This window comes from Apteryx rowi, unplaced genomic scaffold (genome assembly GCF_003343035.1).
Source record: "Apteryx rowi isolate R43461 unplaced genomic scaffold, aptRow1 scaffold_32, whole genome shotgun sequence".
NCBI lineage: Eukaryota > Metazoa > Chordata > Aves > Apterygiformes > Apterygidae > Apteryx > Apteryx rowi.
In genome coordinates, this window is record NW_020449641.1 from 1086434 (window position 1) to 1114204 (window position 27771).

General features: G+C 42.5%; 2 protein-coding genes across 2 annotated transcripts; both read left to right on the forward strand.

Moving 5' to 3' along the window:
• Window positions 1-1600: 1600 nt before the first annotated feature.
• LOC112968565 (cytochrome P450 2J3-like) lies at window positions 1601-7295 on the forward strand. Its single transcript, XM_026070995.1, has 6 exons — window positions 1601-1676; window positions 2117-2277; window positions 4476-4617; window positions 5459-5646; window positions 6224-6365; window positions 6680-7295. Exons 1-6 carry the CDS (start codon window positions 1601-1603, stop codon window positions 6856-6858), a joined length of 888 nt encoding a protein of 295 aa, XP_025926780.1. The 3' UTR covers window positions 6859-7295.
• Window positions 7296-9180: 1885 nt separating this feature from the next.
• Window positions 9181-24993, forward strand: LOC112968519 (cytochrome P450 2J6-like). Its single transcript, XM_026070912.1, has 10 exons — window positions 9181-9762; window positions 11065-11227; window positions 14112-14261; window positions 14699-14859; window positions 15544-15720; window positions 16512-16653; window positions 18011-18198; window positions 19444-19585; window positions 20771-20991; window positions 24912-24993. Exons 1-9 carry the CDS (start codon window positions 9592-9594, stop codon window positions 20947-20949), a joined length of 1473 nt encoding a protein of 490 aa, XP_025926697.1. The 5' UTR covers window positions 9181-9591; the 3' UTR covers window positions 20950-20991; window positions 24912-24993.
• The last annotated feature ends 2778 nt before the right edge of the window (window positions 24994-27771 follow it).

The following is a 27771-nucleotide window of genomic DNA, read 5'->3' on the forward strand; positions in this document are numbered from 1 at the left end:
AGGTCTGGGAAGCTCTCTTGAAGCTGTCCAGATTAAAAAAGAAATTAGGGAGAAAATGTAAGCTTCATTCTCTGACAGAAATGGGGGTATATGACAGGATGGGGTATGCCCTGTGCATGAGTAATGTCCAGTCCTTGTAACAAATGTGTGAGGGACTCTAACGGCATCAAAACTCATGCCAGGAAATATGTAGAAATCGGGGAAATGCAGGCTGGCATGTTTCTAATCAAGAGACTGAGTTCTGGGTGGTGAGTAAAGAAAATGCTATTCCAGAGTATACAACAATGATAAGGATGAATATGGGACAGAGTGATTTAACAAACCCTAAAAAAAAGGGCTTTCATGGGAGGAGAGGAGTATGGAAGGATGCCCAGCAAATTGCTCCAGCAGCAAACTTTTTCAAACCAGGGTGTGCCAAGTTTGTTAAAGGTCCAACTATCTCAAAACTCCCCTACCAATGCACTCATCACCTGGGAACTCAAAGTACAATATATTCCTGTCACTGGGAGAGGTTGGTAAAGCAGCCAAAACCCTGCAGAAACTGGAGACTGAAGATAAAAGCAAAAATGGCAATGAACATGACTCAGCAGTGCAGGAGTTGCTCTCTGCAACACTACCTGTTACACAGAAGGCAAAACTTCACTTGAAGTGTGGGCACACTTGGGCATGATATAGGGAGATACAAACTGGCTGTTAGTTTTCTCTCAAACAGGTGTTTCTTAAACTGCAGTAAAAAATCTTTCAAGGCTGTGCATGAAGAGTACACAAGGTTCTGGTCCTTGGTATCACCAGAAATTGCTTCTTTCTGGAATGAGTGAATGCAGTGTTTCTTGACCTGATTATATGTGGAATGAGCACAGGAGAGATTGTGTTATACCTCAGATGGACAATGAAACCCAAAAGATGGCAAGTTTGTCTGGAATGTGCCACCCAGAGAGAGACACTCAGGAGAAAGAAACAAGCCATAACATGAATATTTTCTTTCAATGCTGGCATTGGTTTGGGGAAGCTGTGGTCATCTCTTGGTATGTAAGCAGTTTCTAGAGTTAGTTATACATGAAGATCTTAAGTAAGTCGCAGTTGGCTATCACATCAAATGCATGTTCATGTCCTGGGGTGTGCCATAAGTTAGGCTAAGGGGTATGTGTGTTGGTATCTGCAATACCCAGGAATAGCCAATATCTGCAAAGTAGGGATTTGTGGTAAAACACATGACTCTCCTCAGCTTCAGAAATCTTCTAGCTAAACAGTTAGCTGAATGGGGCTGTTAGAAACATCCTGGTACTTACCAGCCTGCCTTTTCAAGGAGGTTACAACTTGAATCCTTCTGAACTGGAGAGAGAATTTCAAACCATGTAATTTCTGTTCTGGCAAGGGCACATTTAGTAGAAGAAGAGTTCAGAGGTCTAACGTCACGGCTTTCTCCTTCTCAGCTAACAAATGTAATGTCAGCAAATCCTTTATTCTATTCTTACTTTAGTTTTTATGAATATTAGTGTGAGATGTAACTGATGTTACTGGATGGCTATAGGTATTTTTTTCTGAAAATACCTGGAAGCATGAGAGATGTTTTGCAATTGCGACCCTACGGAAATTAGGAATGGGAAGTAAAGGGATGGAGCGTGGCATACAAGTGGGGGCATGTCACCTGCGGGAGTTCTTCCAGAGCATGAATGGTATGTAAGGTATAAAGCGCTTTTTAGCCTGATGCATGCCACACTCATGCTACGCTTGTCTGTATGACCTTCAGGGTAGCACTGGCTGCTTTTGCTCTGCAAAGGAGCAGCCTTGAGGCCACTAAAGATGCTGGGGTAGCATGAAGGCCTGCTGGGAGAATCAGCAGCATGTATTCTTGAAGCAGCACAATGATTTTCCTCACAAAAGAATGTGCTGTAAAATCTAACAGTTTGGATGTGAAACTTGAGGCTTCAGTCTCCTTTAGTTCTTCGTGAACATCTGTTCAATCTTTATTGTCACTTGTGTCGGCTTGTGGGGGTACTTCATCCTATAACCCAAGCATACAGGGAATATTTGTTGTACTTGGTTGCTGGGACCTGCCTCACTAAAAGGGGGCGCACAGAATGGTAGTGATGAATGCTTATTGCTCTTTTTGCAGGAAAAGCAGTGGACCCTTCTTATCCCATTGTTCTTGCTGTCTCTAATGTGGTCTGCACTGTGGTTTTTGGACATCGCTTCTCCCTAGAGGATGAAACTTTCCACAAGTTGATCAAAGCACTTCATTTTTTGTTGGATTTTGTAAACAGCGCTTCTCAGATGGTGAGCAAACTTCTTTTCTATTCCTCAAATAGAGAAAGGGAAATGCAGGGATTCATACTAGTCCTGACAAGAGACTTCTTATTCTTACCACTGTATTCCTGGGGTAGCAAGCCTAGCTTTTGCTGACTTTAATCAGGGAAAAATCTGTTATATAATCCTGTGTTTTATGATGTGTTCTGCTAGGATATTGCAGTAGTAATATTTATCTTTCCAAAACAGAAGTCAATGATAGAATATGGCAATTTTTAAAAATTTTTATTTTTTATTTTGGCAAAGGGTGGATTTGGTTGGGCAGTTCCTGCCCTGCTCCCCAGTTCAGCAGTGAAAGGGCAGAGCTGGTGGTTCTCAGCCTTCTGGAGCAAATGTGTACCACCTGGAAAGGGTGCCCCAGTGTGCTGCTGTGATGGCATCCCTGACATGCTGGGTTATCCTCTTAACTGGAAGGAGGCTAAATAATCAGGAGAGGGGAGAGAGAAAGGGAGTAAATATTGAGAACTGGCAATAGGTACCCTTGCAAGCAGTGGAGGGAAGTTTGTAGATTGGCTCAGAAAACTGCTGCCCTCTCCTGATGACTGGTATCCAGCGTGGCAGTACCCAGTATAGCTTGAGCATGTTTGCTGGCTCAGGTTAGATATCTAAATAACACCTCCTCTCTTCTCCTGCTCCACTCCTGCCTTTTGCCATGAGGAGTGCGCCTTCATTTTCAGCTTTTCATCTTCACTCTGGGTGGCTGTGAAATGAAGAGAGGACTATCTAGTTCCATGTCATGAATGCTGTATTTTCAGTCTGGGAGATGTGTGAGCAATCTCTTCACAGTCTGCTCTCCTTATATCCCTAAGCTATACAGATGGAAGGAGCTAATATGTGCACACATACACAGAAGCAACAAAATCAATATAAAATTTTATACCATTTTGTCAAATGTTCAGGCCTATTTTAAAGTTGTTGTGATTTCTGCACACTTCAGCTCCTTTGAAAAGAAAACCAGAATTTTGCCATGTCTGTTGCTTTTATTCATATGCTGTTGCTGTGGATAGTAACAGGAGGAAGAGTACCTTTTTCTGCCAGTGCCTCAAAATTCTTATTTCTGCAGCTGTTGTAGCACGTCTAGTGTCAGTGCTATTTGAGCTGGAATAATACCTCTATAATCCAGAGATATCCCCTATGAACAAGATATTGAAATGATAGATACCCTTCTGGTCTGAAGTCATGCGTGTCAGGTCTTCAGCATTATTCTGTGGATACTGAAGTTTACATGTGTGGATCACATAATAATCAACTAATCACTAATTTAGCTCCCATAGAGCCTGTAGGGTGAGTGTTCAGTAAAAGTGTGTATGGCAAACAATTTGCAATCTCTTTCCCATCTCTGTCTTGCAGCAATATGATATTTGCATTGCTTTGCATTCCTGGGAATATCCTTCTACATCGCCTTGAGCAAAGCAATTCTGCAAACTGAAGTGGAAACTGCTTCCTTACAGCTTTGCATTTGAAACCAAAAAGGAAAGCTTACTTAGGAAGCTGATGTTTGGTACGTAGAATCATTTAATGTGTTTGGTGTTGCAGACTGGGAGTTTGTTGCAAGTTTTAGCAAAGGAGTGCCAAATACACCAGACGTAGCTGCTTTAGGGAATTGGTACTTCCCATTCCCATTGACTCTGCAGTCTTAACTCTTCTCAAGAGAGACTGCTGGAGTCAAGTTATACACAATAATGGTGATAATGATAGACAGGAATGATGACAGTGCTCTGAGCACAAAGAGTGACCAAGTTGTCTTAACAAGAAGATATAACATACAGGGGAGAAGGCATTTGGTGGAGAAGCTAAGTGGGCAGACTGGCCATGAAAGAGAAAAGCCTCCTCCTGTTTTGCTACACCTTCTGCATGAGGTTTGACAGGAAGGCTGGAGGAAAGGCAATGCATGACAAGGAGCTGAAGGTGCAGGATGTTGGCCTTTATACAGTTCAGAGAAGAAATTCTGTATTACAGAACAGGTGCAAACTTACTGCATGGCTTGAAAAAATATAGGCTTATCTCTTCCTGTTATTCCAGCAACTCTATTTCAGATTCTTATGGAAGTGTTGGTTGGTTTGGGAATAGTACCCAGAGATGTTCCAGTACACTGGCTGTAGTCATGCTCGTTGTTACACAGGTCCACCTGCTATCCTTTAACATCCTATTCCTGATTGACTCTGCAGACTAAAAACAATGCCACATATTATTATGATGAAGACAATATGGTGCAGTCTATTTTTGACCTCTTGCTGGGTGGCTCAGAGACCACTGCCACCACACTGCGCTGGGCTCTGCTCTATATGGTAGCTTATCCTGATGTCCAAGGTAAGTTGGGGATGTGAAGAGGCCTCCTCAGACAGGTTTCCAGTAGAAGAACTGACAGTTTTCCTCCTCCTTAAGATGGGAAGTATTCTGGCGCTTGCTCTTAGTCACTGATAAATTAAGGCCTTGCAGCCAGAAATACACACATCAGTGAAGGCTGTTGTAGGATTTAGAGAGGAGTATAGACAGAATCAGGGGAAGGGGATGGGAAGGGCTAGAGGAAGTGTTTCCTAACCTTTGGTCTGGGAGTACTGGAGAAAGGGTGCGCACACTCCTGTCCACAAGCTTCCCTAGAAATTAAAGAAAACACACCCAGATGCTGTAATTTTATCTGTTACTGTTCCACTTTTACAAACCTAGTTTTATTGCCTTAGATGATTCCACTTTAACTGGGAAACTGCATAAAACACAGAGAGATGTGCTAACTAGAATAGAATTATCAGGATTGGACAGGTGAAAGTATTCTGCCTCAAAAAACCTTCAGAAATGAGTTTTCTGCTGAGGTAATTCTTGTTTTACAGCAGGTCATCTGAGATGCTGCCATTTCACAGTCAATGAAGGTGGGAAAACATTACCTGCTTGTGTGACTGAATTGTGCTCAGAGAAAGCAGTTACTTTTTTTTTTTTTTTAATTTTTCATAAAGTTCATAGTGAAGACTCTGCCTTGGAATTGTAATTGTCTATTTTTAATAGTCATGATCTAGGTTTATATTTATGTATTGTATTTACTTGTTGCTTGGAATAGTGTGAACAGTTTGAGAATCAGAATTCATTTTGAGATGAGAACAAAGCTTACAGGATGCACAGAGGTCTCCTGTCTATAAAGTTATATGTTTCTCCTCAGAGAAGGTGCAGCAGGAACTGGACACTATGCTGGGCTCCTCCCCAGTGATCTGGTATGAGGATCGGAAGAGGCTGCCCTACACACATGCTGTGATTCATGAGATCCTGCACTTTTGTAGCATCATTTTAATTGCATTACCCAGAGAAGCAGTGAGGGACACAACACTACTGGGCTATCCAGTTCCAAAGGTACAGGGTTCCAGTATGACACCCTCTTCTGTCATCTGCTGTCATACATGTGCCCCATCTTCTCTCCCCATGCTTGTAATCGCCTCTTCCACTGAAGAGATATAACCTGTTAGGCAGCAACATGAACTCCAGGCTTCATGTACCAACTTTTTTTTTTTTTTTTAAAGTTTCCCTGTCAGTTCCAGGTACAGGAAGGAATCTGCTTTCAGGAGAGTACTTTAATGTATACTGAAATTCCACCAGGATTGTTGGGATTTCAAGCTTAAGGTCAAGCAGATGAGGAAAGATGAATGTAGGCAGTTTCCTGAAGCCAGGATGCTGTGCTGTGGCAGGCACTGTAACAGGTTGGCTCTCCATGGTCACTGTGCTTGTAGCAGGGACATTAGGAGTAGACCTCTGAGATTTAAAGCCCGTGTTTATGCACAGAAATGAATCAAACAAAAGCAGCTATGGTGTGTAGCCTTCCACTTAGTGCAATAAATTACACCCAAGTTTTGTCTGCGTCTCTTTCTGTGCATGACTTCTCTGGAGAGAGAGGCTAAGATACAGCCTAGGACCAACTCCTCCTTTCTTGCAGGGTAGCATAGTTATTGCAAATATATACTCTGTCCTGACTGATCCTGAGTACTGGGAGAAGCCTCTTGAATTTGACCCTGGTCACTTTCTGGATGAGGAAGGAAATTTTTTCTCCAGAGAAGCCTTCTTACCCTTCTCAGCAGGTATGTGCATGGTCACCTAAATGCTCCTGAAGAACACAGACAATGGAATAAAATGTGAAATCATGTTTCAAAATGTGCTTGATTTTCTTTCTGCCAGCTAATAAGTAATATGTATGGATTATGCAAGCAGATTTGCAGGAACAGTTTGTGTCTAGCTTAGACAGCAAATCCTGAGAGAGAATGACTGCTGGCAGGGATATCTCTGCTCTTGAGGCGAAGCAACATCCTCCTAGGAAGTGCATGGCAGACAGTAGGGGACAGTGGTGAGAGCAGAATTCAGATCAATGATTACCCTGTTCATCTGCTTTCTGTAGGGATCTGTATATGTTTGGGTGAGCAGCTGGCACGGATGGAGCTCTTCATACTCTTCTGCAGCCTGTTGCAGGCATTCAGGTTCACCCTGCCTGATGGAGTGAAAGAAGCCAACACACAATATCTTTTGAGGACCACAGTGCAGCCCCATCCCTATAAGGTCTGTGCTTTTCTTCGCTAGGCAGCTTGGTGCTGACCTCTGAGCAGCCCATTCCACTAACTCCACTCGGGAAACCTTCTGAAAACGGCTGCTGTATGTAGTTTCTCGTGTGTGGGGGGTCTTTGTATGTGCTCCTTCAAGTGCTGAGAATTAAAAATAAAGCAAAGAATTACAGACTCTGGCATTAATTCTGGCTAAAAAGGAGTCCTGCTACTGAGAGAAAACTGAAACTGTAATGTGTAAAGTGGACAGAGGACTTAGTCCCAATAGGAAATTTGAAAACCTTGGCTGAAGGAGCCATTCAGCTTTAAAGTTTATGTGAAAAGTAGCCAGCAGAGCTGTCAGTCTATGCTTCCAAACAAGCAATGGAGCTCTTTTATTCTAAGAGTATGGTGATTGCTGGAGAGCCTTGGCCCATGCTCCCTGTCTTCCTGTACTTTGTGTGAGGAGATAATCTACTGCTTTTAGCAGAACTTAGGCAGACCAAAAGCAAAGCCCATTGTATTTGCAGAGGTGTTCAGTGTGATCATCTTGTCAGGACCCGTGCTGCAGGTGGAGTCAAGGGCATGAGGTAAACTGCTGCCCCTCAGCCCATTGACCCCGCACCTGTGCTGGAAGACCTGGCTCTTTGGTGTTGCTGTCCTTCCTCTCCCCCACCAGCATCTCCTACCTGTAAAATGAGAATAAGTAAGAGCACTTATTCTCCTGGAGTTGTTGCAAATACCCTGAGAAAGCACACTGCAAAACACTTTGGGATTTCCAGTGTTCTCCCAGAACATCTGGAACTTGCTCCTTCTCACACTTGCCAATCCCTGAGCAGCTCCTGAGCAGCTGTGCTTGGGAAATGCGACTCTAAAATGAGGCTGATGTGGAGTGCGTATTAGGGCCCAGCTAATTTTGCTACTGCTGGCTAGGCAGCAAGCTGCCGCAATCTGTGTTAAAAAGCAGCTCCTGTGATCTAATAATGTCTAGACTGAAAATCTCTTTCTTAACCTGCCTCTCCTTTAGGCTGTGGTCTTTAGGTGACCTATAGGTATGTTACAGAAATCTACCCTGAGTTCAGTAGATGGCTGCTAACTGAGGAAATAAAATGTCAGGAGCTTCTTGGTTAAACCAGAGTGAGGTTCTCTGACCTAGCAATATGTACTAGGATGTGTGAATCAGTCACACCTGAGTGCCACAGCTGGAAACTCTTGCAGGGGATATTTGGGGGAAATGCTATTGTATAACAGCAGTAATGGGACAGAGTTGAGCGGCTGTGGGAACACCTGAAAATAAACAGCTCCCTTAGGCATTCCATAGCTGGAGGATTTCACCCTTTTTGCCTAAAGCCTAGCCCACTGTTCTTGATAACTTCAGTGTTGTCCTATATACAGCCACCATGTAGATATAATTCCCTCTTGAGCAGTAGATTGTCCCCTTCTCCTGCCTCCTTCTACATCCTGCTTGTTTTGTTGGTGCTGAAAAGATTTGTGTGCCTAGGCTGTAGGGAAAACAGCTCCGTGTGTGACTTTTGTTTGCAATTATAGGCAGGTAAGGAGTTCATGATGTAAAAAGTTTGTGCTAGTTAGAGAGAACTGGAGGAAATTTCGGAATTAACTTGCATTTCTGTGAATTATTACAGCCTTGACAACAAACACTGCGGCATTCTGTTGTTTGCTTAGATTGCTTATCAAGCTGGGGCTCACTCCAGTCTTAGGTGAGCCATAATGGGAGAGTGGAGGGGATGGAGGAAAGAAGAAAACGGTGCTTGGGACACACTGATCGATGGTCCATTATCCTGCTCCAGTGATGCTGGGTCTGAGATAGCCCTTCTCAGTCTCACTTCTGCCCAAGTGTCCCCTGCAGAGTGGTGTGTAGGGGTGCAGGAAGCCCAGAGAGACACTTGACTGGCTTCTTTAGGTTGGATTGTGCTTGCAGGCCATTCAGGGGTGAGCTCTGCTGTATAGATCAGAGGCTGCCAAGAAAAACAAAGATTAGGTGTGCAGCCAGGCCTTTGGTGGGTGGAAGAAGATTTTGATTCCACCTAGTAAAGCCAAGAAAGCTCTATGGTGTCTCTTGAGATGTGATGAACTTGGTATCACTGTGTATTTCTTTGCACACAAGATCTGTTTGTTATGCTTTGTTTTTGTCAATAGTATTAGCTATGTTCGATTCTTCACTGTGCTGTTTGCACTTGCATTGCATCTGTATTATTTACTGTGGAAACTCAAGACACTACTAAAGTGTCCTTGCTCCTGGTTCCCAAACCTGCATTTCCAGCCACTCTTAATACAAGGCTACCAACTACTTCCTTCTGCCTCTGCCCCTGAGAGCACTACCTGGTGAGTTCTCCAGTCCTTGTCTTTGTAAGCAGTACCTGGATAACAGCTGCAGCTTTGTATCTGTGACTCCTTTTTGGCTTGCATGTAGTCAGAGCTTTGAATGATGTGTTCCTTCAAACTGATTGTCGAAGGGGCGTTTCATTGATCCTTGAGGAGGCTGAATGAGGTGCCCGCCTTTTAGCCTCTACTGGATCCTGAAGCTATTAGTATATTGCGGCATAGTGATGTATTAAATACGCTCAAGAATAGGAACACTCCTCATTTTCTGCAATCAGGAAGCCTCGTAGGAAAGAAGGAAGGAGAAAAATGCAGAAAGACTAAATGTGACAGAGTTCTCTTTGGAAGTGTTAAGTAGAACAATATAGAGTCAGTTTAACAGATAGATCCATAATAGTTTTCTCAGTGACGGAGTAGTTATAGAGGTGTTGGAATGCTGACAATAAGTATAATTCTCCTATCCCTGGTTTTGTCTCTTCTGGGTGTGCAGTTCCTGAAACTGCAGTGGAAAAGTCGTCGATTTCCTCCTGGACCAACCCCATTTCCCATCATTGGAAGCATCTGGTGGATAAATTTTAGAGCTGATCATGGAAGCCTGAAAAAGGTATGCATTTGCAGATATGAACTAAGGACCTATTGACGCTCCTACTGATAGCTGTTGATAATATGATAATAGGGAGAACTTCACCCTGAGTGAAGATGGATCGTGGAAGTCAAATTAGATGCTTAAACAAGTTAAGCAGAATCTGCAAAAGGTCTAATTCATGTGAAAGCTAATGTGCATGCAAGTTAGAACTGAGGACAGTAGTTTTGCCTCAGAAAAGATGTAGATTTTTAAGACAGGCTTTTTGTTTTGAGAGAAAAGTGTTTCTCGTGTTTCCCATCACAGGCACATAAGTAAATTTCTTCTAAAATAAGGAGTGTCTAGAATTCAGAAGATAAGAACAGCGCACCTGCATGTCTCCTGCTGCCACAGGGTGCAAATGAGGTTGTATCCAATATGTAGCCAAAATCTTTGCTCCATTGTTTTTCTGAACTTCACAAAGGAATCCAGTGTGGTGATGTCTTCTTCAAAGTCCCAACCTCTCCTTAGGTGCTAAGTGCAACTTGCATGCTAAGGGGTACCAGGTTGCAGCTGGAGAACATTGGCTTCAGGAAGAAAGCACTTAAAAGACCTTGATGCCAAACTTTTCTGGGCGCTTGTTCATCACAAGGAGGATGAACAAGGGAGGAGAGAGATGTGCTGCTCCTTTGCGTACAGTCAGTGTCTTTGTCCTTGCTGAATGCTTGCAGGGTTGCTTGAGAGCAGTCCTCAGCACTAGACAAGGAGAAGTGGGATCTCTGTTCAGATTCCTCAGCTGACAGTATTTTCATATGACAGGGGAAGAGGTCCTGTCATTGAATCTCTAAATCTGCAGTACTAGAAGGAGAGTGACATTTGGAATATGCAATTTCAAGAAGTTCTACTTCTTTGCTGAGGAAATGAAAGGAGAAGTAGAAAAATGTAGCTTAGAATGGGCAGGTGATCTAAGTTTCATGTGACACCTACTACAGATCTGTGAACAGTCAGGGGCATTTTCCCCATTGTTAATATCACAGAAGCAACCCAAAGCAAGCTTTAAAAAGGGAAAGAGTGTCTGCTTTGATCTATGATCTAATTCCATAGAAAAAGTGAACATAGCCTCTGCTTTTTTTATCAAGCATATTGCTGTGGAAGGGAGGATCCCAGGGAGAGCCCAGAACCCTGCTGTGGTAAACTGCCATCACAAAACAAAACCACTCTCTCTTTTCCATTCCTGAATCCCTGAGTAATGTCATACTGCAGCAAAGCAACCCATCATGTGAGCAACTGGGTTGATTTTTCTCCATGGATTTTTTTTTTTTTTGGCATTGATAAAACCTGCAGCTGGCAAAAAGGTATGGCAACATCTCTACCCTGTGGCTGGGTCACAAACCTTTCGTGGTGCTGCATGGATTCCAGGCTGTAAAGGATGGTCTGACCACCCATTCAGAAGATGTTTCCGGGCGACTACAGACAACTGTCTTCAAGCGAATGGCAAATGGAAAGGGTAAGATGTTCATATCTGTGGAAAGATTATGGAAAGCTGCACATGCTTACAAAAATTGAAAATAGCATTTAAATCTTGATGTCACACTGCTGTCCTATTTTGGTGGCTCTATAGTGCCCTGTAATAGCAAATCTTGGCATTAAAGGAAATACTGTCCATGAATTGGTGGGCCTTGGAAAAGAGGAATTCAGAACAACTGAGGAGGAACAGGTGGGGGAAAGGAGGATGGATAAGTAGTCTCTGAGAAGCATTTGCTAGGTGTCACATGTAGGTATAGATAATAGAGGCTGGGAGATTGGCTATAGACTTGCTGCAGGCGTTCTGCCCCAAACACATGGTCCCGTGACCTATTTGTTTTGTAGAATATCTGCACCTCCTCCCTTCCTTCTGCCCTTCCTTCCTGACTTTCTGTGTTTCCTCTCATGTTCTCCCTGCTGACAAGCCCTCAGTTCCCAATTCACCTATATCTGTCTTCTCAGGGTTAAGTGATATAAGGTGATTTTGCAGTATCACTTTAAACTGTCTCCAAAGTCCCACTGTCACATGTCTTTCAGAATCTCACCAGAGTAGCAGTGCTTGTACCTAGCTAGGCCTTGCTTGTCCATTATTAGCATTGTCTAAATGTATGCCCTGATTTGAAATAGTCCATCATAGGCTTTAAATCCCCATCTTTAGCTGGAGCTTCCAGGCCTTCTCTGCAAGCTGAGGCTAAAGTAATTCATTATGCCCCCAGGAGCTGTTTGCTTACAACAAAGGCCACTGTAGTGACTGCGTCTACAGAGGTATTGGACAAGGGCTAGCCTTTCGGGATGTCTCAAGGCACAGGAAGAGCACTGGAGCTTTAAATGTATTAGACAGACTGTAGATGCAACATGGCCTGGTTCAGAGCTGTACTTCGTATTGTGTTATCGTTTACATCAGAGACTGCTGAATTATGGTGGATAGGGAATACAGAGGGTGCTGTGTTTGAAACTGAAATGGTTGAACTTGTTTCCACCAGCCTTCTATGCAGAGGATACAAACCAGGTGCCCTTAGCCTCAAGCAGGCTTTGCTGCGCACGGACTTACAATCTGGAGAGCTTTAATATAAGTACTGGCTAATGTAAGTAGTGAAAAACGCCTTAAAGGTAGAGACAAATAAGTCTGGTGCCATTTCAGTCTGTTTGGAAGAGTCTTTAATGCTACCTTGTATCAGGGTCCTGTGGAGTAAGGTATCTAGGCTCTGAGGAGCTGCCAAAGCACTAGCAATTTGTAACAGAGGTAGCTTTGAACAGAGCCGCAGCACCAAGTTGGCAACTCTCTGCAATGTAAGTTCCTGCTTTTTGGGCTGGCTCCTTTTCTGCTAGACCAGACTCCCAAGGCAATAGGAGGAATAGTGGAGAGTTGTTCCAGACTGTGGCCAAGCAGCTGTCCTGGGGAGTAAGCTGGTTTTCCCAGGAGAACCACAGGCTTGGCTGGTGGAAGGAAGTGGTCCCCCACCAAACAGTTTATTCTGAGCTGTCTGCCAGAACAGGGTTTTGCAGCACAGGGGCCTGGAATTCCTTCTTGTCCCACAGTGTGACCTCTGGTCCTAGGAGGCTGCCTGTGGATTGACTAAAGCCTGCTCTTCCTACTCTGGTTCTTGCACAGTGGTTCTTGCCCTGGTGTCATTGGCTTTCCCAGGCAGGAGCTAGACCAGGACCAGAGCTCAGTATCTCCTGTAAGTAGTCCAGTAAAAGCAGGATCTCCTAAAATCCAGAGACTGTGTGCAGCACAGATAGCACATGCTCAGAACCAGTTATCAACTCTAGCCATTAAGAAGGTTTCTTTGAAATGCTACCAACAGGGAGATGTGATAATCTCCAAAGAGTTGGCATAAGGTTAAGAAGCACAAGCATAGGAAACCCCAAGACCTCCTCAGTGTGCTGTTGAGAAATGTCTGTTGACTGTGAGTAACCTGGTGAGAGACACCATTGTGTTTCTAGGTGGTAGAAACCTAAACCTACTGTTGTTTGCTGAGGAAAGCTGTCTTTGCCACTCCTGCAGAGGTGGTGTGTGACAACATCTGCAAGGGAACACAATGTCCATAGGGGGATGTTGGCAAACATAGCTTACATGTAAGTATTAATTGTATTAGCAGATTGTACAAGATAATAAATGAGATCTTGTAAGAGACTGCATGAGCTGGGCTCTGTCTTTCTACATTAATAAGGATTTACATTCATTCCTGCTCAAAGCATGGGCAAATGAGGCAACACCAACCCACGCTGTCTTTGCAACATGTAGGAGATTGCTGGGTGGAGTTGGAGTAGTGATCACTGTTCTTGGATACTTGAGAAAGAACAGGACTAGTTTTAGAAGGCAGGTGTATGAGTCCTGAGATTTCCTTGGCCCCTTCTCAGGAGGATGTGCTAGTAAAAACTTTTAGAGAAAATGTGTGCAGATATTGTCACAGAGAAGAAATCAGAATGAGACTAAAGCTAATGTTTTATATGCTCTGACATGTGGCCTTCACAGCACGTTCTGTTTCCTTCAGCACATCAGAGAGTTCAGGTGTAAGTAAGGCTGCTGAGAAAGGACTGGAAGAACATGAGATTTTTGTAACCTCTGTATTCAGAATGTACAGTATTACCAAACTATGCATCCTTGTGCTGTTTCTTGGGAAACGGTGCAGGTACTGAAAATGTATAAGGAAATGATCTCAGCTTTTTCCAGTTTTGATAATGGTGATAAAATCTTGCAAGTTGGGAAGGCTTTTTGCAGGGGTGGGGAAAACAAAGCAGTACCTAATGTGGTTCTCTCCTTCATGAGTGATAGTGTGATGAAAATAAGATTCTTAGTGTATACATTATTTACTATTATATGAATATTAACATGATGTAAAATTGATTCTTGATGGCCAAAGGTATCCTTGTCTCAAACGGGCTCATCTGGAAACATCAGAGACGTTTTGGAATTGGAACTCTCCGAAAACTGGGAATGGGGAATAAAGGAATGGAATGTGGAATACAAATGGAAGCTCATTATCTAGTCAAGTTCTTTAGGGACACAAATGGTAAGTCATTTACAAAGTGCTTGTGAATTACATTCCTGCTTTTGTCATGTTGCACAGTCTGCATGATTCTGAGGGTAAAAGCTGACTATTTTTGCTCCAGAAAAGAATGGCTTTGGAGCATAACCATTAAAACCATTACTTAGACTGCAATAGAACCTGTATGGACAGTCAGATCTCAGCAACATGTATTTTGGTATCAGCACCAAGATCAAGATGAAGAAAAAAAAAAAAAAAGCAAGGCTGGGAGTTAAAGGCTTGAGGCCTTGCTGTCTTCATTTTTGAATAAAGTTTATCTGTTGTTACCTTTGCCAGTGAATTTTGGGTATTTCGGTAAAACAATATATAGAGGACATCTATTATAAAATGTCATTGTGGTCTTGCTTGCAAAACAGAGAAGAACGAAGTATTTAGTGATGAATGCTTTTCTTTGTTTGTAGGAAAAGCTGTTGACCCTTCCTTCCCAGTTGTTCATGCTGTCTCTAATGTGATCTGTGCTGTGGTTTTTGGACATCGGTTCTCCCTAGAGGATGAAACCTTCCACCAGCTGATCGAAGCATACAATTGTATAGTGGCTTTTGGGAACAGTTACTTTTACTATGTGAGCAAATGACCCATTTTATTTCTTTATTTTTAAGTAGTAAATGCAAACAGAAATTCTGACTATGAATACACAGTGGGCATGGAGTACTTGGGATCTGATGTCATTTGACTCTTGCGTTAATACTCTTTATCAGAATTTCACAGTAAAGGCAATGTGCTTAAGATGCTGAACTTTTCTATAATGGAAACGCTGTTAATATTAAGGGGAAAAGAGATGCTCTTTGTATCAAAGTACCAGAGTTTGATTTTGTGTGTGTGCATGCGCATGCATGTGTGTGTGTGCGTGCCAAGGTAGTACTACATATTAGCATTTAACCTTTAAGGTGAATAGTCTGAATCTGGGATTGGGGGAAGGCTTGAATGTGTCAGGATGACATGTATTAAATGGAGTCATCCACTAGACTGTATTCTTTTGTTGGTGAATGCACAGACAGGGCAAATACAAGTAGAATATGCCGTAAACATAGCAGAGAATCAAGGGTGGAAATGGTCACCTTTCATTTGTGGTTTCTAATGCATGATTATGTTCTCAACATGATATTTCTCTTTGACACTACAGTATTCTTTCTAGAGAAATTAAGCAATAGCAATTCAGCATGAAAAATGTACGTATTGTAGCTCTGTAATGGCCTCACTCGTGTCATGTGACTGATAGCACCTGTGTCGAATGCCTGCTCCACAGATGTGTGAAGTTTTACCCGGGGTTATGAACCATATCCCAGGACCTCACCTAAAAGCATTATCTTGCTGTGATTTTGTCCGTTCTTTCATAAGGAAGGAGATCCAAAGCCACAGAGAAAGAGGCACAGTAGATGAACCACAAGATTTCATTGACTTTTATCTGGATCAGATGGCGAAAGTGAGTAATCTGTGCTGTAAGTGACACATCCTGTCATAACTGATTCCCTGTGCTTCTCCTGTGGCTGTCTGTACATAACAACACCATCACAGAGCACTACAAATTCAGTTTAAAAATTATGTTGTCTACAAATATAAACTTTGAATAGTCCTTTTTTTTTTTTTGTTACCCTCTGGAATCCTTAGTACAGGGTGGGCAGTGGGTGGTAGGGACTACTTTTAAAAGGTGTAGGTATGTAGATGGATGTATGATTCTGATATCTTGTGTCTTATCAATGTTTGCCTTTATTATCCTTGCATTTTGTACAGAGCTTTTGTGTGGTTAGGTATACTGTATGATGATGATGATAATGTTAAAGAAAAATGATCACAGCTTCTACCCTGAAAGAGCATAAATCTTTTCATATTGTAACATGCCATAGATAGCTGAAACCAGTAAATGTGCAGGGAATGGCGCAAGGGTGAACTAAAACCACTTCAAAATGTTTAAGTGTTTTTCTGATGTGGATGATGTTAACCGTGAGGCAGTAAGTGACTCTAAAAGACAACATAACATGGCCTTAGAAACCTGACAATGTCAATAGCACATGTAATTTAACAGTATCAGTGTATTTACTTCAGAAAATCTTTCCATATATCTTTATATTATGCCAGCACTTTTATTTTCTCAGTCTTCTAGAAATACTAAAAATTGTTTAAGTCTAGTGATCACTGTGTGTCTCAGTGAATAGACGCTATTATGCTGATGTATGTTCTGTGCTCTTATTTTATCTTTCTGATTGACACCTATAGACTCAAAATGTTCCCGATTCTACGTATGATGAAGACAACATGGTGCAGTCTATTTTTGACCTCTTTCTGGCAGGTTCAGAGACTACTGCCACCACTCTAAGATGGGCCCTGCTCTATATGGTGGCTTATCCTGACATCCAAGGTGAGGTGCAGACATGAACATGGATAAGTTTCAAATAGAACAACCATCTGTTACACATTTTTTTAAGATAGTACAGTTTCAAGCTTTGTTTTTAAGAAGCCAGTGAAGCTGAAAACTTCCAACCAGAGATTCTTAAATAATTTCAAGTATGCTCAGCTTCTGATACTGTATTTCGTAGCCTTCATTATTGTCAGACTGTTTCAGTACAGTCACTGTATAAAACAAGATGCAATCTGGCTGAAAACACTCAAAGTGAAATAGGAGCTGGGATTAATGAGACTTTTCTGGTATCCAAGATGTGTAACAAAAATATATGATTTGTGCTGACTGAGGCATCAATTATATTTCTGTATAATAAATATATTCATTCTAATGTATGGGAAGGTTAAATAGAGAAGGAAGATGATGTTAATGGGAAGACATGATTTAGGAAACTCTAGACAAAGGGCATAGTCGCACACTATTTTCAAATTGTTTGATGATTTGATACAGGGCTTTCAGAGGTGATGAACTGCGAAGCCAAGTACGTGCTCTCAGGACTTATTGTTAGTGGTACAAAAGAGATATCTGGTTAAGAAACTCCACCTTGTCAGCTGTGATACCTTCACCAATCCACAATGACATTTTCTTTTTGACTCTGCACCATTGCTGTGAAGACCGCACTCAGGTTTAGAGCTACACTCTAAATGCTTCTTTTTGTACTTCTGGTGCTAGAGTGCTAGAACAACAGAGCCCTGTGCACACACATACCTTTCAAATTTTAGTGATATCAAAAAACAAACAAAACTTCTTAGATTACTGACTTGTTTTTTAAACCTAAGATTTGTGCCTGAACCCTCTGAGATTGTGTGTAAACTATGTTACTTACTGAAGCATATATAACAGCCAGAAGAGATTAACAGTTGGTGATGATTAGGTAATGTTATTCTGTTCCAATTCTCAGCATTACATGTGTGTATGAGCTTGATAACAGTGGCTCTCTTGCAACATACTGATTAGTATGCTGTCAGTTTGTATTCAGCCAAAGTAAAAATGATAACTTGAGTAACTGAATCAATATCTTAATATGGTTACTGTTTTATTTAGAGCTCACTGACCTGCCTTTAACTATAAAGCTCAATAAATCTGTTGGGCTTGTGGAAAGGTGATCTGAACATAAAACCTATAAACTGGGAAATATCAGATTATAGTCAAATCATAGATAAATAGTCATATCTATGTTTTTAGCTGTGGTAAGTATATTTACATATTATATATATTCTATTAATGCTATAATCCAAAAAGCAAACGAAAGGTCTCCATATCATGCAAAATATAGTGTTTTTTCCATCTATAATGGACTTTTTTTGTTTCCTAGAAAAAGTCCAGAAAGAGCTGGACGCTGTGCTGGGTCCATCCCATCTAATCTGCTACGAGGATCGGAAGAAACTGCCTTATACAAATGCTGTGGTTCATGAGATCATGCGCTATGGTAACATTGTTTTAATCACAATTCCTAGACAAGCAGTGAAGAACACAACTGTGTTGGGATATCAGCTTCCAAAGGTACAGCCATCCCACCTACTCCAATACGATCGTTGGTCAACTTATAGCTGTGGAAGTACTGCAAACTCTCTACATCTCTAACCTCCTCTTTCACTGAAGATGACTTAGTAGGAAACAACTTCAAACCTTAATTCAAAATACATTCCTATATGAAAATTTAATTTTTACGTATAGTTTAGAAAACAGTTCATGTTTATGCAGGTCACTAAAAAGATGCTTTAATTCCAGTGAAATTAACATATTTCAAAAGGTAACTAAAGTCAAGTTCTGAAATGATCTTCTGAGAAAGATATCTAGTAAGTTCCCTTCACCAGGACATTAGTGCTCACCTTTCTGAAGTGTTGGAACAACCATTTGTTACTTGTTAATAGCTGTGTCTGTAGGAACAGCTTTGCATTGCCCTTGAAATCTAAAAAGTGCTATTAAATGATACACATATATGTGTGAAGGTCTTTGGCTCACATTAAACTTGAAGCCAACACTTGAACTGGAAATAGTGGGCCAATGTGCAAGGCCAGAGACCTGACACTTATCAAACTGTAGTGAATAGGCATGAAATACAGTGTTGAGTCCTGCTTAGGATTGTTTTCTGAGCATACCTTGTTCCTGTGAAACTCAGTTCAAGCCAAACCATTTCAATGACTCTTGCCTTCCCCCTCCTCTCACCAACATTTAAGTGCCCCAGACTCCCACCTTCACCCTGAGATTTTTCCAGAGATGTGCCAGTCCTTCCTGGTTTGCTGCTTTCCCTAGGAAGAGGCACATATTCCTCTAGAAGGAGAGAGGAAGTTGGGTTTGCAGCAACCAGAGGTAGAGACAGGCAGGTGTCTGTGGTGATGCCATTCTATCTCTTAGGGGCAGTGAGATAAACCGTTTATGTGTAGCACTCCCCTTTATTCCCTGTTTTATCAGTCCTCCTTCTCTAGCTTAGGACTGGCAAAGGCAGCTGAGCAGCAATCTCTGCACCCAGAATCCAGCATTTGGCATTTCATAAAGTTTCATAAAGTAAAGTTTCTTGTAGTCATGTTCTCCCTCATCTCCTTTTCCCTCCAGTTAAGGACAGACATGGGTCTTGGTGAGACCACTGGCACATAGCACTTTTCCCCTCCCATGCCCTCTGGTCATGCCTGTTTCTCATAGACAGTGAGTGAAAGTGCTTGCCAAAAGCACAATTTCATACCAATTAAACCTGTGTTCTGCATAATCTTAAGAGAGAGAACTGAACCACCAACATCTTCCTTGCAGGGTACTTTGATTATACCAAACCTAGACTCAGCTCTTTTCGACCCTAAATACTGGGAAACCCCTCACCAGTTTAACCCTGGTCATTTCTTGGACAAGGATGGAAATTTTGTGGCCAGAGAAGCCTTCTTAGCCTTTTCAGCAGGTAAGTTCATTGACAGCTAAACCCATTTCTGTGGGTTAGACTGTGAGTGTAACATGGTGGTATTTTTTGCAGAAAAGGCCAAACAGAGCATAATCCAAAACTAGGAGCACATGGTTTTCCCAGCCCACGAAAATATTTTGATTAGAGAAGAAGTTGTTTGGTAATTGTATAATCCCTTGATCTTAGATTTTTGTGAAAAAGCAGGGAAGGTAAAAGGAGTAAGGCTCTAGAATTGCCAGTAATTTGGGGATTTGAATCCTTAGCATATGCCAGGCTATGCTGTAGTGGCTGTTCTGTGGCAGGATGCTCTGCTGGAGCTGATTTGCTTTGTATAAGTAATTCTGTAGTCATTGGTGCAGGAATTTGAACCTGGATCAAATACAGCACAGATGGCTATGTCGTTTCTGGGATGCTTCTGGAGTCACTTGTTCACCGTGTGTGTGTGTGTGTGTGTGTGTGTGTGTGTGTGTGACACAGCTTCAACAAAAGCTATTGGGCATCATGCCCGGGTTATGAATAGCCTGGCTGTCAGAGCTCTCAGCTGGGATGTGGAACTGTCAGGTTCAGGTTCCTGGTCTAGGCTGGGCAGAACAGGAATTTGAACATTGGTTTCTCACATCCCAGCTGAATGGCCTAACCACTAAGCTTTAGAGTCTGTCATTGTTTTTCTCTGACTGGAAATTATATCCTGGATGCAAAATTAATTGATAAATTGGGAAACATTTTTTCTTTAACTAGTTGTTTTCTCTGAAAACATCATGTAGGAAATTGTCTAGTCAACTGTAAATTGTCCTCTCTATTCTGACTTTTCACTGCCATTAGTGAAGAAAAGTTATCTTGTACTTACATAAAGTGGAAGCAGGGAAGAAACCTAAAGATGCTTCCTTGTCATTCTCATTTGGTATCAAGAGACTGAAACTGAGTTCATAGTATGAGGAGGTAAAGGATGAAACTACTGAGAAGCATCTCTGGTATCTTTTTCTATAATTCCAGCTAGATCCTGCAAAGAATAATTACAGACTCCATTGTAATTGTCTAGTCAGTTCAATCTGAGAGAAAACGTCAAGTCAGCAAAGTCTTTGTTTCCTGATGAGGCTGACTGAAGCTCTTTTGAAAAGGTGAGGAACAAGTGTCCGTTACAGCCCTCTGTGGGGACTGACTGCTCTTTCCTTTCTCCCTCTGCAGGCCACTGTGTGTGTCTGGGAGAGGTGCTGGCAAGGATGGAGCTTTTCATCATCTTCTGCAACCTGTTCAAGACATTCAAGTTCACCCCCCCGGAAGGAGTTAAGGAAGTCAACACGCAGATTATCTTTGGGAGCACAATGAAACCCCATCCATATAAGATCTGTGCAGTTCTTCGCTAGGTTGCAATGTATCACAGATTTGAGGGAGAGGTGTTTCCACAGGTTTGCTAGTGTGATGATCTTTTGTGTGTCTTTTATGTTCTTCATTTCCAGCACAAATTCAGTGTGAATCTATCCCTGTCATGTCATGTGTCAAAGAAGCAGGCACTGCAAAATACTCTGGCTTCACTTTGCGTTTAGAAAATCTCTGTATGTTTTTCTGTTGTATTGTGAATGAAATAAAGATAGAAAATAATTACAGTGTCTGGTCTTACTAGAGGCTCAATACAAATCTTACTAGAGGAGAAGGAACATAAAAGCCAGGCCTTGGAAATAAGTGGGAGGCATTCTCAATTCTAGAGCAGGATATAAAAATACACTTCTGGGAGGTGCTGGCTCTGTGTGTTACCAGAGCCCTTGGGTATGTTTACACAGGGGAAGAGAGCTGTGGATGGATGCCTGAACCGGCTGTGAACCAGCTGGTTTGTCTATGTAGCCCAGAGCCATGTGGAGATGATAGCTTGAATAAGGAGGAGGTAGAGCTGCATCGGTGCAACCCTTCACTTGAGTGTGTGGCTGGTGACTCAGGCTGAAAGTGAAGGCAAACTCCTCATGTTCCCTCCGCAAGAATCCTGGCAGGGAGCCACAACACTGGTGGATCAGAGGGGACGTAAATGGTAAAGGACCAGGGGGCTGGCCTGAAAATGTTTGTTTTGCCTATATAGTTTTAGCATATTTGAAAGGCACTTCTATTAAAGAGGGAGTTCCATCAGGGAGTGGAGAAAGTTGTATTTATAATGGTGTTCAGTAGTCTAGACCAGCCATGTCTGTTTAATGATGGCTAAAAACACAATTAAGGGAACAGCCTGCAGTCTTGTGAAGTGAAGCTTGGCACTTGTAAAAGAGGGACAGGCATGACAAATTTATGTAGAATTTTGACAGGTGTGTGAGAAGCAAGCTTCCTGAGAGCTTTCTGTGAGCGCAGGAGCTCTAGGCATTTCTCAGTGTCACACAGCCTTTCAGTAGCTGAACTAATGGAGACTGTTAGCAGAGCTGCTGGAGTTCAGAGTCCTTGTACTTAAGGCATAGCAGAGGAAGGAGCTGTGCAAGATGCAGCTGGCAGAAACAGGAGCAGTGCCCAAGCAGGGTTAGCAGGTGCAGCTAGTGAAGAACAGGTGCCAGAAACCACTCACACTTTGAGATTGATTGGCCTTGTTCCCCAGGAAGATGTAAAAATCAAATTCAGAGCCAGGGCTGCCAGCAGAAGTAGCAAACACTCTGTTGCCCTACCAGTTTCCTTCCCAGGGAAAAGGCTTTGCAATTGTTATTGTAATTGCACTTCAAGGGTTAGTTATCATTGCCTTGTTTATCCACCATGTTACATGTAAACTTTGTTTGTTAAACTATTTGATTCATGTTTGTGAGGGAGATCAGTATCTGAGGTTTTAGTACTCTTTTCTTAGACTTCTTGGTTGGGGCTCAAATGGATACTTTTGTCATGACTCCCTTCAATGTGAACCTGACTCTTGCTGTTGCTACCAGTCAAGGCTCGGCAGAAGAGATGTGTAAGCTCAATGGCCCAAGCGGATCAAGCTGGTGTGGCTATCCTGCTTTCTAGTCCATATGTAGCTCTGGTATATCTGCATGATGCTGTATGGCATTAAATTGGTGCAGATTTTGTTGGGAGTGGAGGGTGAGTTGTACCCTACTGCAAAACAAGCATTCAGTTTTTCTACGACTATAAAGATGGTAAAAGTAGGTATATGAGGTGTTTTGTCTAGGTGGTGTCTGTTGTGTTGATACTCATGTCTCAAGCATCTATGTGAATATAGGATTTAGGAGAGAGTGAGTAAGACGTGAGGTTTGGGAACAGGTGCACAGGATTCATATTGCTTTAAGCCTTTTTTCAGGTGTAGACTCTTAAAAATTGTCCGGTGAAGATACAGATCCTTTAACAAATTTTATACATGTACATTGTTGAATAGCATATATGAATTTGCCTTTCTTAATCATCTTTCACTGCTTTTTTGAGGTCATCTATGGACTCACTGGGGTCTGGAGACCACAAGTGAAAACTGCTAGTCTGGGTCACATTATTTCTGCTGTCAGTAGCCAGATATTGGAATTTTATCTCCAAAATGGGAAAGTAACTCTGGTAGGCAACAGGAAGCATTGTAGGTAAAGCAAGAAACTAGCTGACACCAGAAGAGGGTTTTTGCTCGGAAGTAATCTGGTCCATTTAACTCTGTGCTTTTAAATGGGCTTCCAAATCTTCAGTCCTTTGCTCAGTCTTTTGCTCTGTAGTACTTGACTTAGTGAGAAAAACTTCAGCAAGGAATAGTTTGGGCTAGTGTCTTTGCTGGCACAACATGATGTGGCTATCTCATTCCTAATTTCTATCCCAAACAGTGTACTGAGTTTTCATATCATTGTTACTATGCCTGGTATTTTTCTACACTAAAATTCATACTTGTGATTCACAAACTGAAGTCCATATAGTTAGTACTGCTCCTAATTGCAAAGCAGCCTGCTCTTTCAGGTTGTTTGTAATGCTGAGAAATGGTCATGAAGAAAAGAAAATGTACCTCAGTTTAACAATAAACAAGGAAATATAGAGAAATCAGTGTATGAAAAATAAGAAATTGGTAGAAAGGGGAGAGGATCTTGTTTAATCAGGGGCATCTGGCAGTGAGGGATGGTGCAACTCTCTTCAACCTTTTGTGTTCCAAAAGTTAGTAATACAGTGGACACCATGTGAGATTTTTTTTCCCCAAACTCTGGCTAGCTCTGACAAGCTTTTACATTCCTTATTAAAGGAGAGGATTGAAGAGTTTGAAAAAAATATTTATAAATGACTATAACATTTGTGGCTCGTTTGTCAGAAGCAGATTAATACTCCAGTCTGATTCTATTGTATGAGCTGACAAATAAATCTTTCTGCTTCTTCAGCCTTGTCTGGACTGAGGACCTTCTTGACCAGTGTCCTTTAGTAGAGCCTTTCTGCCAACATGGTGGTACCACATCTCCAAAAGGCATAATCTAAGCTAACAAATCTCTGTCAGCATGATTCTATCTACAAAAGGGATTTCATTAGTACAGCAATGTCAGCCCTGAGATGAACATTTTCACACCTCAGACCAATAGAGCTGGGTCAGCAAAATTCTGAGCATGGGCTTGAACTGTGCAAATCAGTGTTTGAGCACTTAGTCGTGGTAGGAGTTGTCACATGTAAACTATGTTAACTTTATTAAAGTACAATGTAGTAAGTAGTAAATGGCTTTCGTAAACCTCTAATCCAAGTTTTTTGAAAAGCTTTATAATTAACTAGACTTTAAGCTGGTCAACAAAGAGATTGAAGTTTTTGTGTACAGTCTACTGCCCCTTCCACCCCAATGCCCTGGTATTTCTGATAATATCATGGTCTTCAATAATTACTATCTTTAATTTGTGATTTAAATATAGGCTATATTGTTGCTATGTTACTATTAATTTTATTAATTTACCAATTTGTGCAGCAAGTTATGTTTCTTTTTAATCCTCTTCATTTCTGGGTTTTAAAATATTCTCAGTATTAGACATATAAAGTGATCAGAACTTTATAGCTTTGCAAGCAAGCTATTACAGCTGAAATATGGTTTTCTAGCTTTCTCACCCAATTGCTTTTTGCTTATAGAAAATTTCAAGTAAGTTTGCTCATTTCTTCTGCAGAACAAATGAGGAAAATAAACATTTTTTTGCCTATGTTAAAAACTGTTTCAAAAAATGTATTTATTCTGTTTTGTGTCTACATCATCCTTACTGATGCTTGTCCCCTCTAAGCCTGAGCCTAGTCAGTTGTAAATTAGTGTATTAATTGATAAAAATCCTTAAAACCAAGACAGAAAATAAATGCAGCTGAAATTAGCATGTATTTTTGACAATTTTCACAGTAATTACTCTATACCTCAGTTTCTCATCTTTTCTTTTTTTGTTTTTGCAAATAGCTCTGTTGCAGCCCTATCTGTATGGTTCCTGCTGTTCTTAGAAGGACTGTCTCATGCCTTGCAATTCCTGACAACACTTGCCCACCAAAATCTTCTCCAGAGGAGGACTGATCTGAGAACTGTTCTTGGAGACCGCCTATCTCATTACTGTTACCAAGATGGGGTGAGTGATCAGAACTGTATAAAATTCAAGGAGAAGGCGGCTGCATCTAGCCCAGGGAAACTTTTTGCTCACTTCCCACCATGGCCAGTCTGAGCGTCCCCTCTGTGCCAGGGGCTGTGATTCCAGCCTGAGCAAATGCGTTGCTTCTCTAGGCCTAACTTTAGGAGGAGGCACATGAGGATCCTGGTGGAGCAAATACATTGGTCTCAGGTCTGTGGAGAGACTGTGAATGTGGCTGCTCTCACTGCTTGCTTGGAGTGCAGCCCAAAGCTCAGTGTTTGGGTTAGCAGGCTCTTCATCTCTCCTCTCACCCTTTGGCAAGGCACCTGCCCTCGCTCAGACACTGAATGTGAGCAGAGCAGCATGTCCTGCCTCTGTGACGTCCCCTAGCCATGCATGTCCTACAGCCAGGCACAGAGACCCTGCATAGCACTAAGCAGCCACTTCAGGCTCATGGGAAAGGTGCTGGATACAAGCCTGGTTCCATCCCCAGTTTCTGCAGGCACCTTGCAGATGGGCTTCAGCTGTGACATGCCAAACAGGAGCACTGGGGCTGCAGGATGCTGTCTTGTGGCCCAATGCAAATGGGGGAGCTGGTGACAAGGTTGGCATCCTGTAGTGTTTTGTACACCCTAACAGCACTTACGTCTTTACCTACTGCCTGTCCAGATGGAGAAATGGAATGTAGCACGGAACAGACTCGGGGCAAATACCTTTGGGATGCTCCTCCTGTGCTTAAAGGCTTGAAGCAGTAGTTTGATGGGGCACCTGGCAGAGCAGGAGCAGGAGAAGGCAGCCCCTAAGAGTTTTTCAGTTTTCTTCCAGAGCCCCCATGCTGTGCCCTCAAGCAGTGACTGGTGAGCCAATGCAAGAGGAGGGAAAAGGCTGGTCTGATGCTGGGGCGGGAACCTCTGCTCTGACCATGGACTGCCATGAAGCCCTGGTCCTAGAGACCGTTTCCCTACAAGTTATGAGTCGTGTTGGCCCTCTTGGAGAATTGAGTTTTGTTTGCATGCTTCTGCTGCCCCATTTCTGTTCAGCTTTAGGCGTTCACCCCCTCAGAATTTTTGACTGGTGTCTAAAGGGATGTGTTTCCCTAGACTCTTTCTTCAGGGTGGGGTGGCAAGGAAGTGGACAGGGAGAATGTCCTGACAACCTGTCATTAGACTGGGAGGGCAAGTTTCCTCTCTGAACAGCTGCTTTCAGTCCTTGCCTGGCAGACAGCTTAGCTGCTAAGTACTTTGTGGGTGGGAGGTGGAGATTGTTCCTAGGACAGAATTTGGGGCAAGGAACATAGGTGATGGGGTGCAGACAACCTGCTATGAGGCTGGTAGGGCACAGGTTACTCTGCGCAGTGTGTTTCAGTCAAAAGCCTAAGCACAGGACAAACAGATCCTTTTTTTCTGAGAGCTGTAAGAAAGTGGGGAGAGGAGAATGGGCCAGGAGCTCTCTTTTCATGGGGAGAGGGAAAATGAGGATTCACTGGCAAGAGGATACCTTTCTGTTCTGCAGGGCTGTCAGCTGGCTCTACCCCCTGCTTCCCCAGGCATTATCAATTTTCACTCCTGGGAGCTGTGGCAAATACTTAACAGGGGCCTTGTCAGACTTCCTTCTCCCCCCTCCTCCAGCACCATTGCATAATGATGAGGAAAGGAAATAAATCCCCTTTAACCTCTTTTCCTGAAGGCATGGCAAAGCGGTTGCAGCTGCCTTTCCAAAGGCAAGTAGTTCATGTCTCAGCTTGTGAGGTGCAATTGCAGACACATGGCAAAGGTATGTGGAAAAGGCAGAGGCACCTAGAGGGCCAGGGGACATGCTGAGCAGCCAACAAGGCTTCCTCAGAAGGATGGGGGCCAGGTGCTGCTACCAGTGGACAAGGCAGGTGAGCCTCAGGGGCCATGAAGACATTCACACCCCTTCTCCCAATGAGGCATGTGGAATCCGTTGCTTTTTGGTTTTGCTTTGTTTCAGTTGCTGCATATCAAAAAATGCACAGTAATAAACTGCTCTTTTTAAATTCTTAACTCAAAGGTCTGTAGGTTTGGCATGTGAGCAGCTGAGCCATCTAGGTGACTTCTTGGGATTTCAAGTGCTGCCGTTCAAGCCATGTAAACTGAATCTAAGCTAGGGCTGATCTTGAGCAAGTGCCAAAGAAGCCCCAAAGCTGTGTTATCTGAAATGACCCCCTTCACAGAGGCATATGCTCTCCCTGCATCCAGGCTCTGAAATTCATGGCTCTTGAATGGAATTGCTCCTTGAGTGAGAGTGCTTGTGAAAGAAGCTAGCAAAGATTGTTATATGTCATCTTTGTTCCTGCTGCAGGCAATGCAGTGGGAATTAGCTGGGAGGCAGTTGGAGAGGGTGAAGAAATACTGCTTTCTACTTGGTCGTGAAGGCCTTGCAGCCCCACCTATGTGCAGCTGAACAAACTGAGTGTGGACACTGGCATGTTGTGCCATTATAATTGTCAAACTGTCACCCAGCGACGGATTAAGGCCTTTTTTGTTTTATATGCTCTAGACACGAAGTTAAAAGGTCTGGCCATCTCCTGAAGGGCTTACAACTTAAACCATAGGGAAAAATAAAATGTGAAAGGAATAGGAGAGAACTCGGGAATCAAGCAATAATACGAGGTGAGTGAAGGAGCAGAGTACATGGCTGATGCATGCTTTGCAGAGTAATGATGTGCGTGGACTT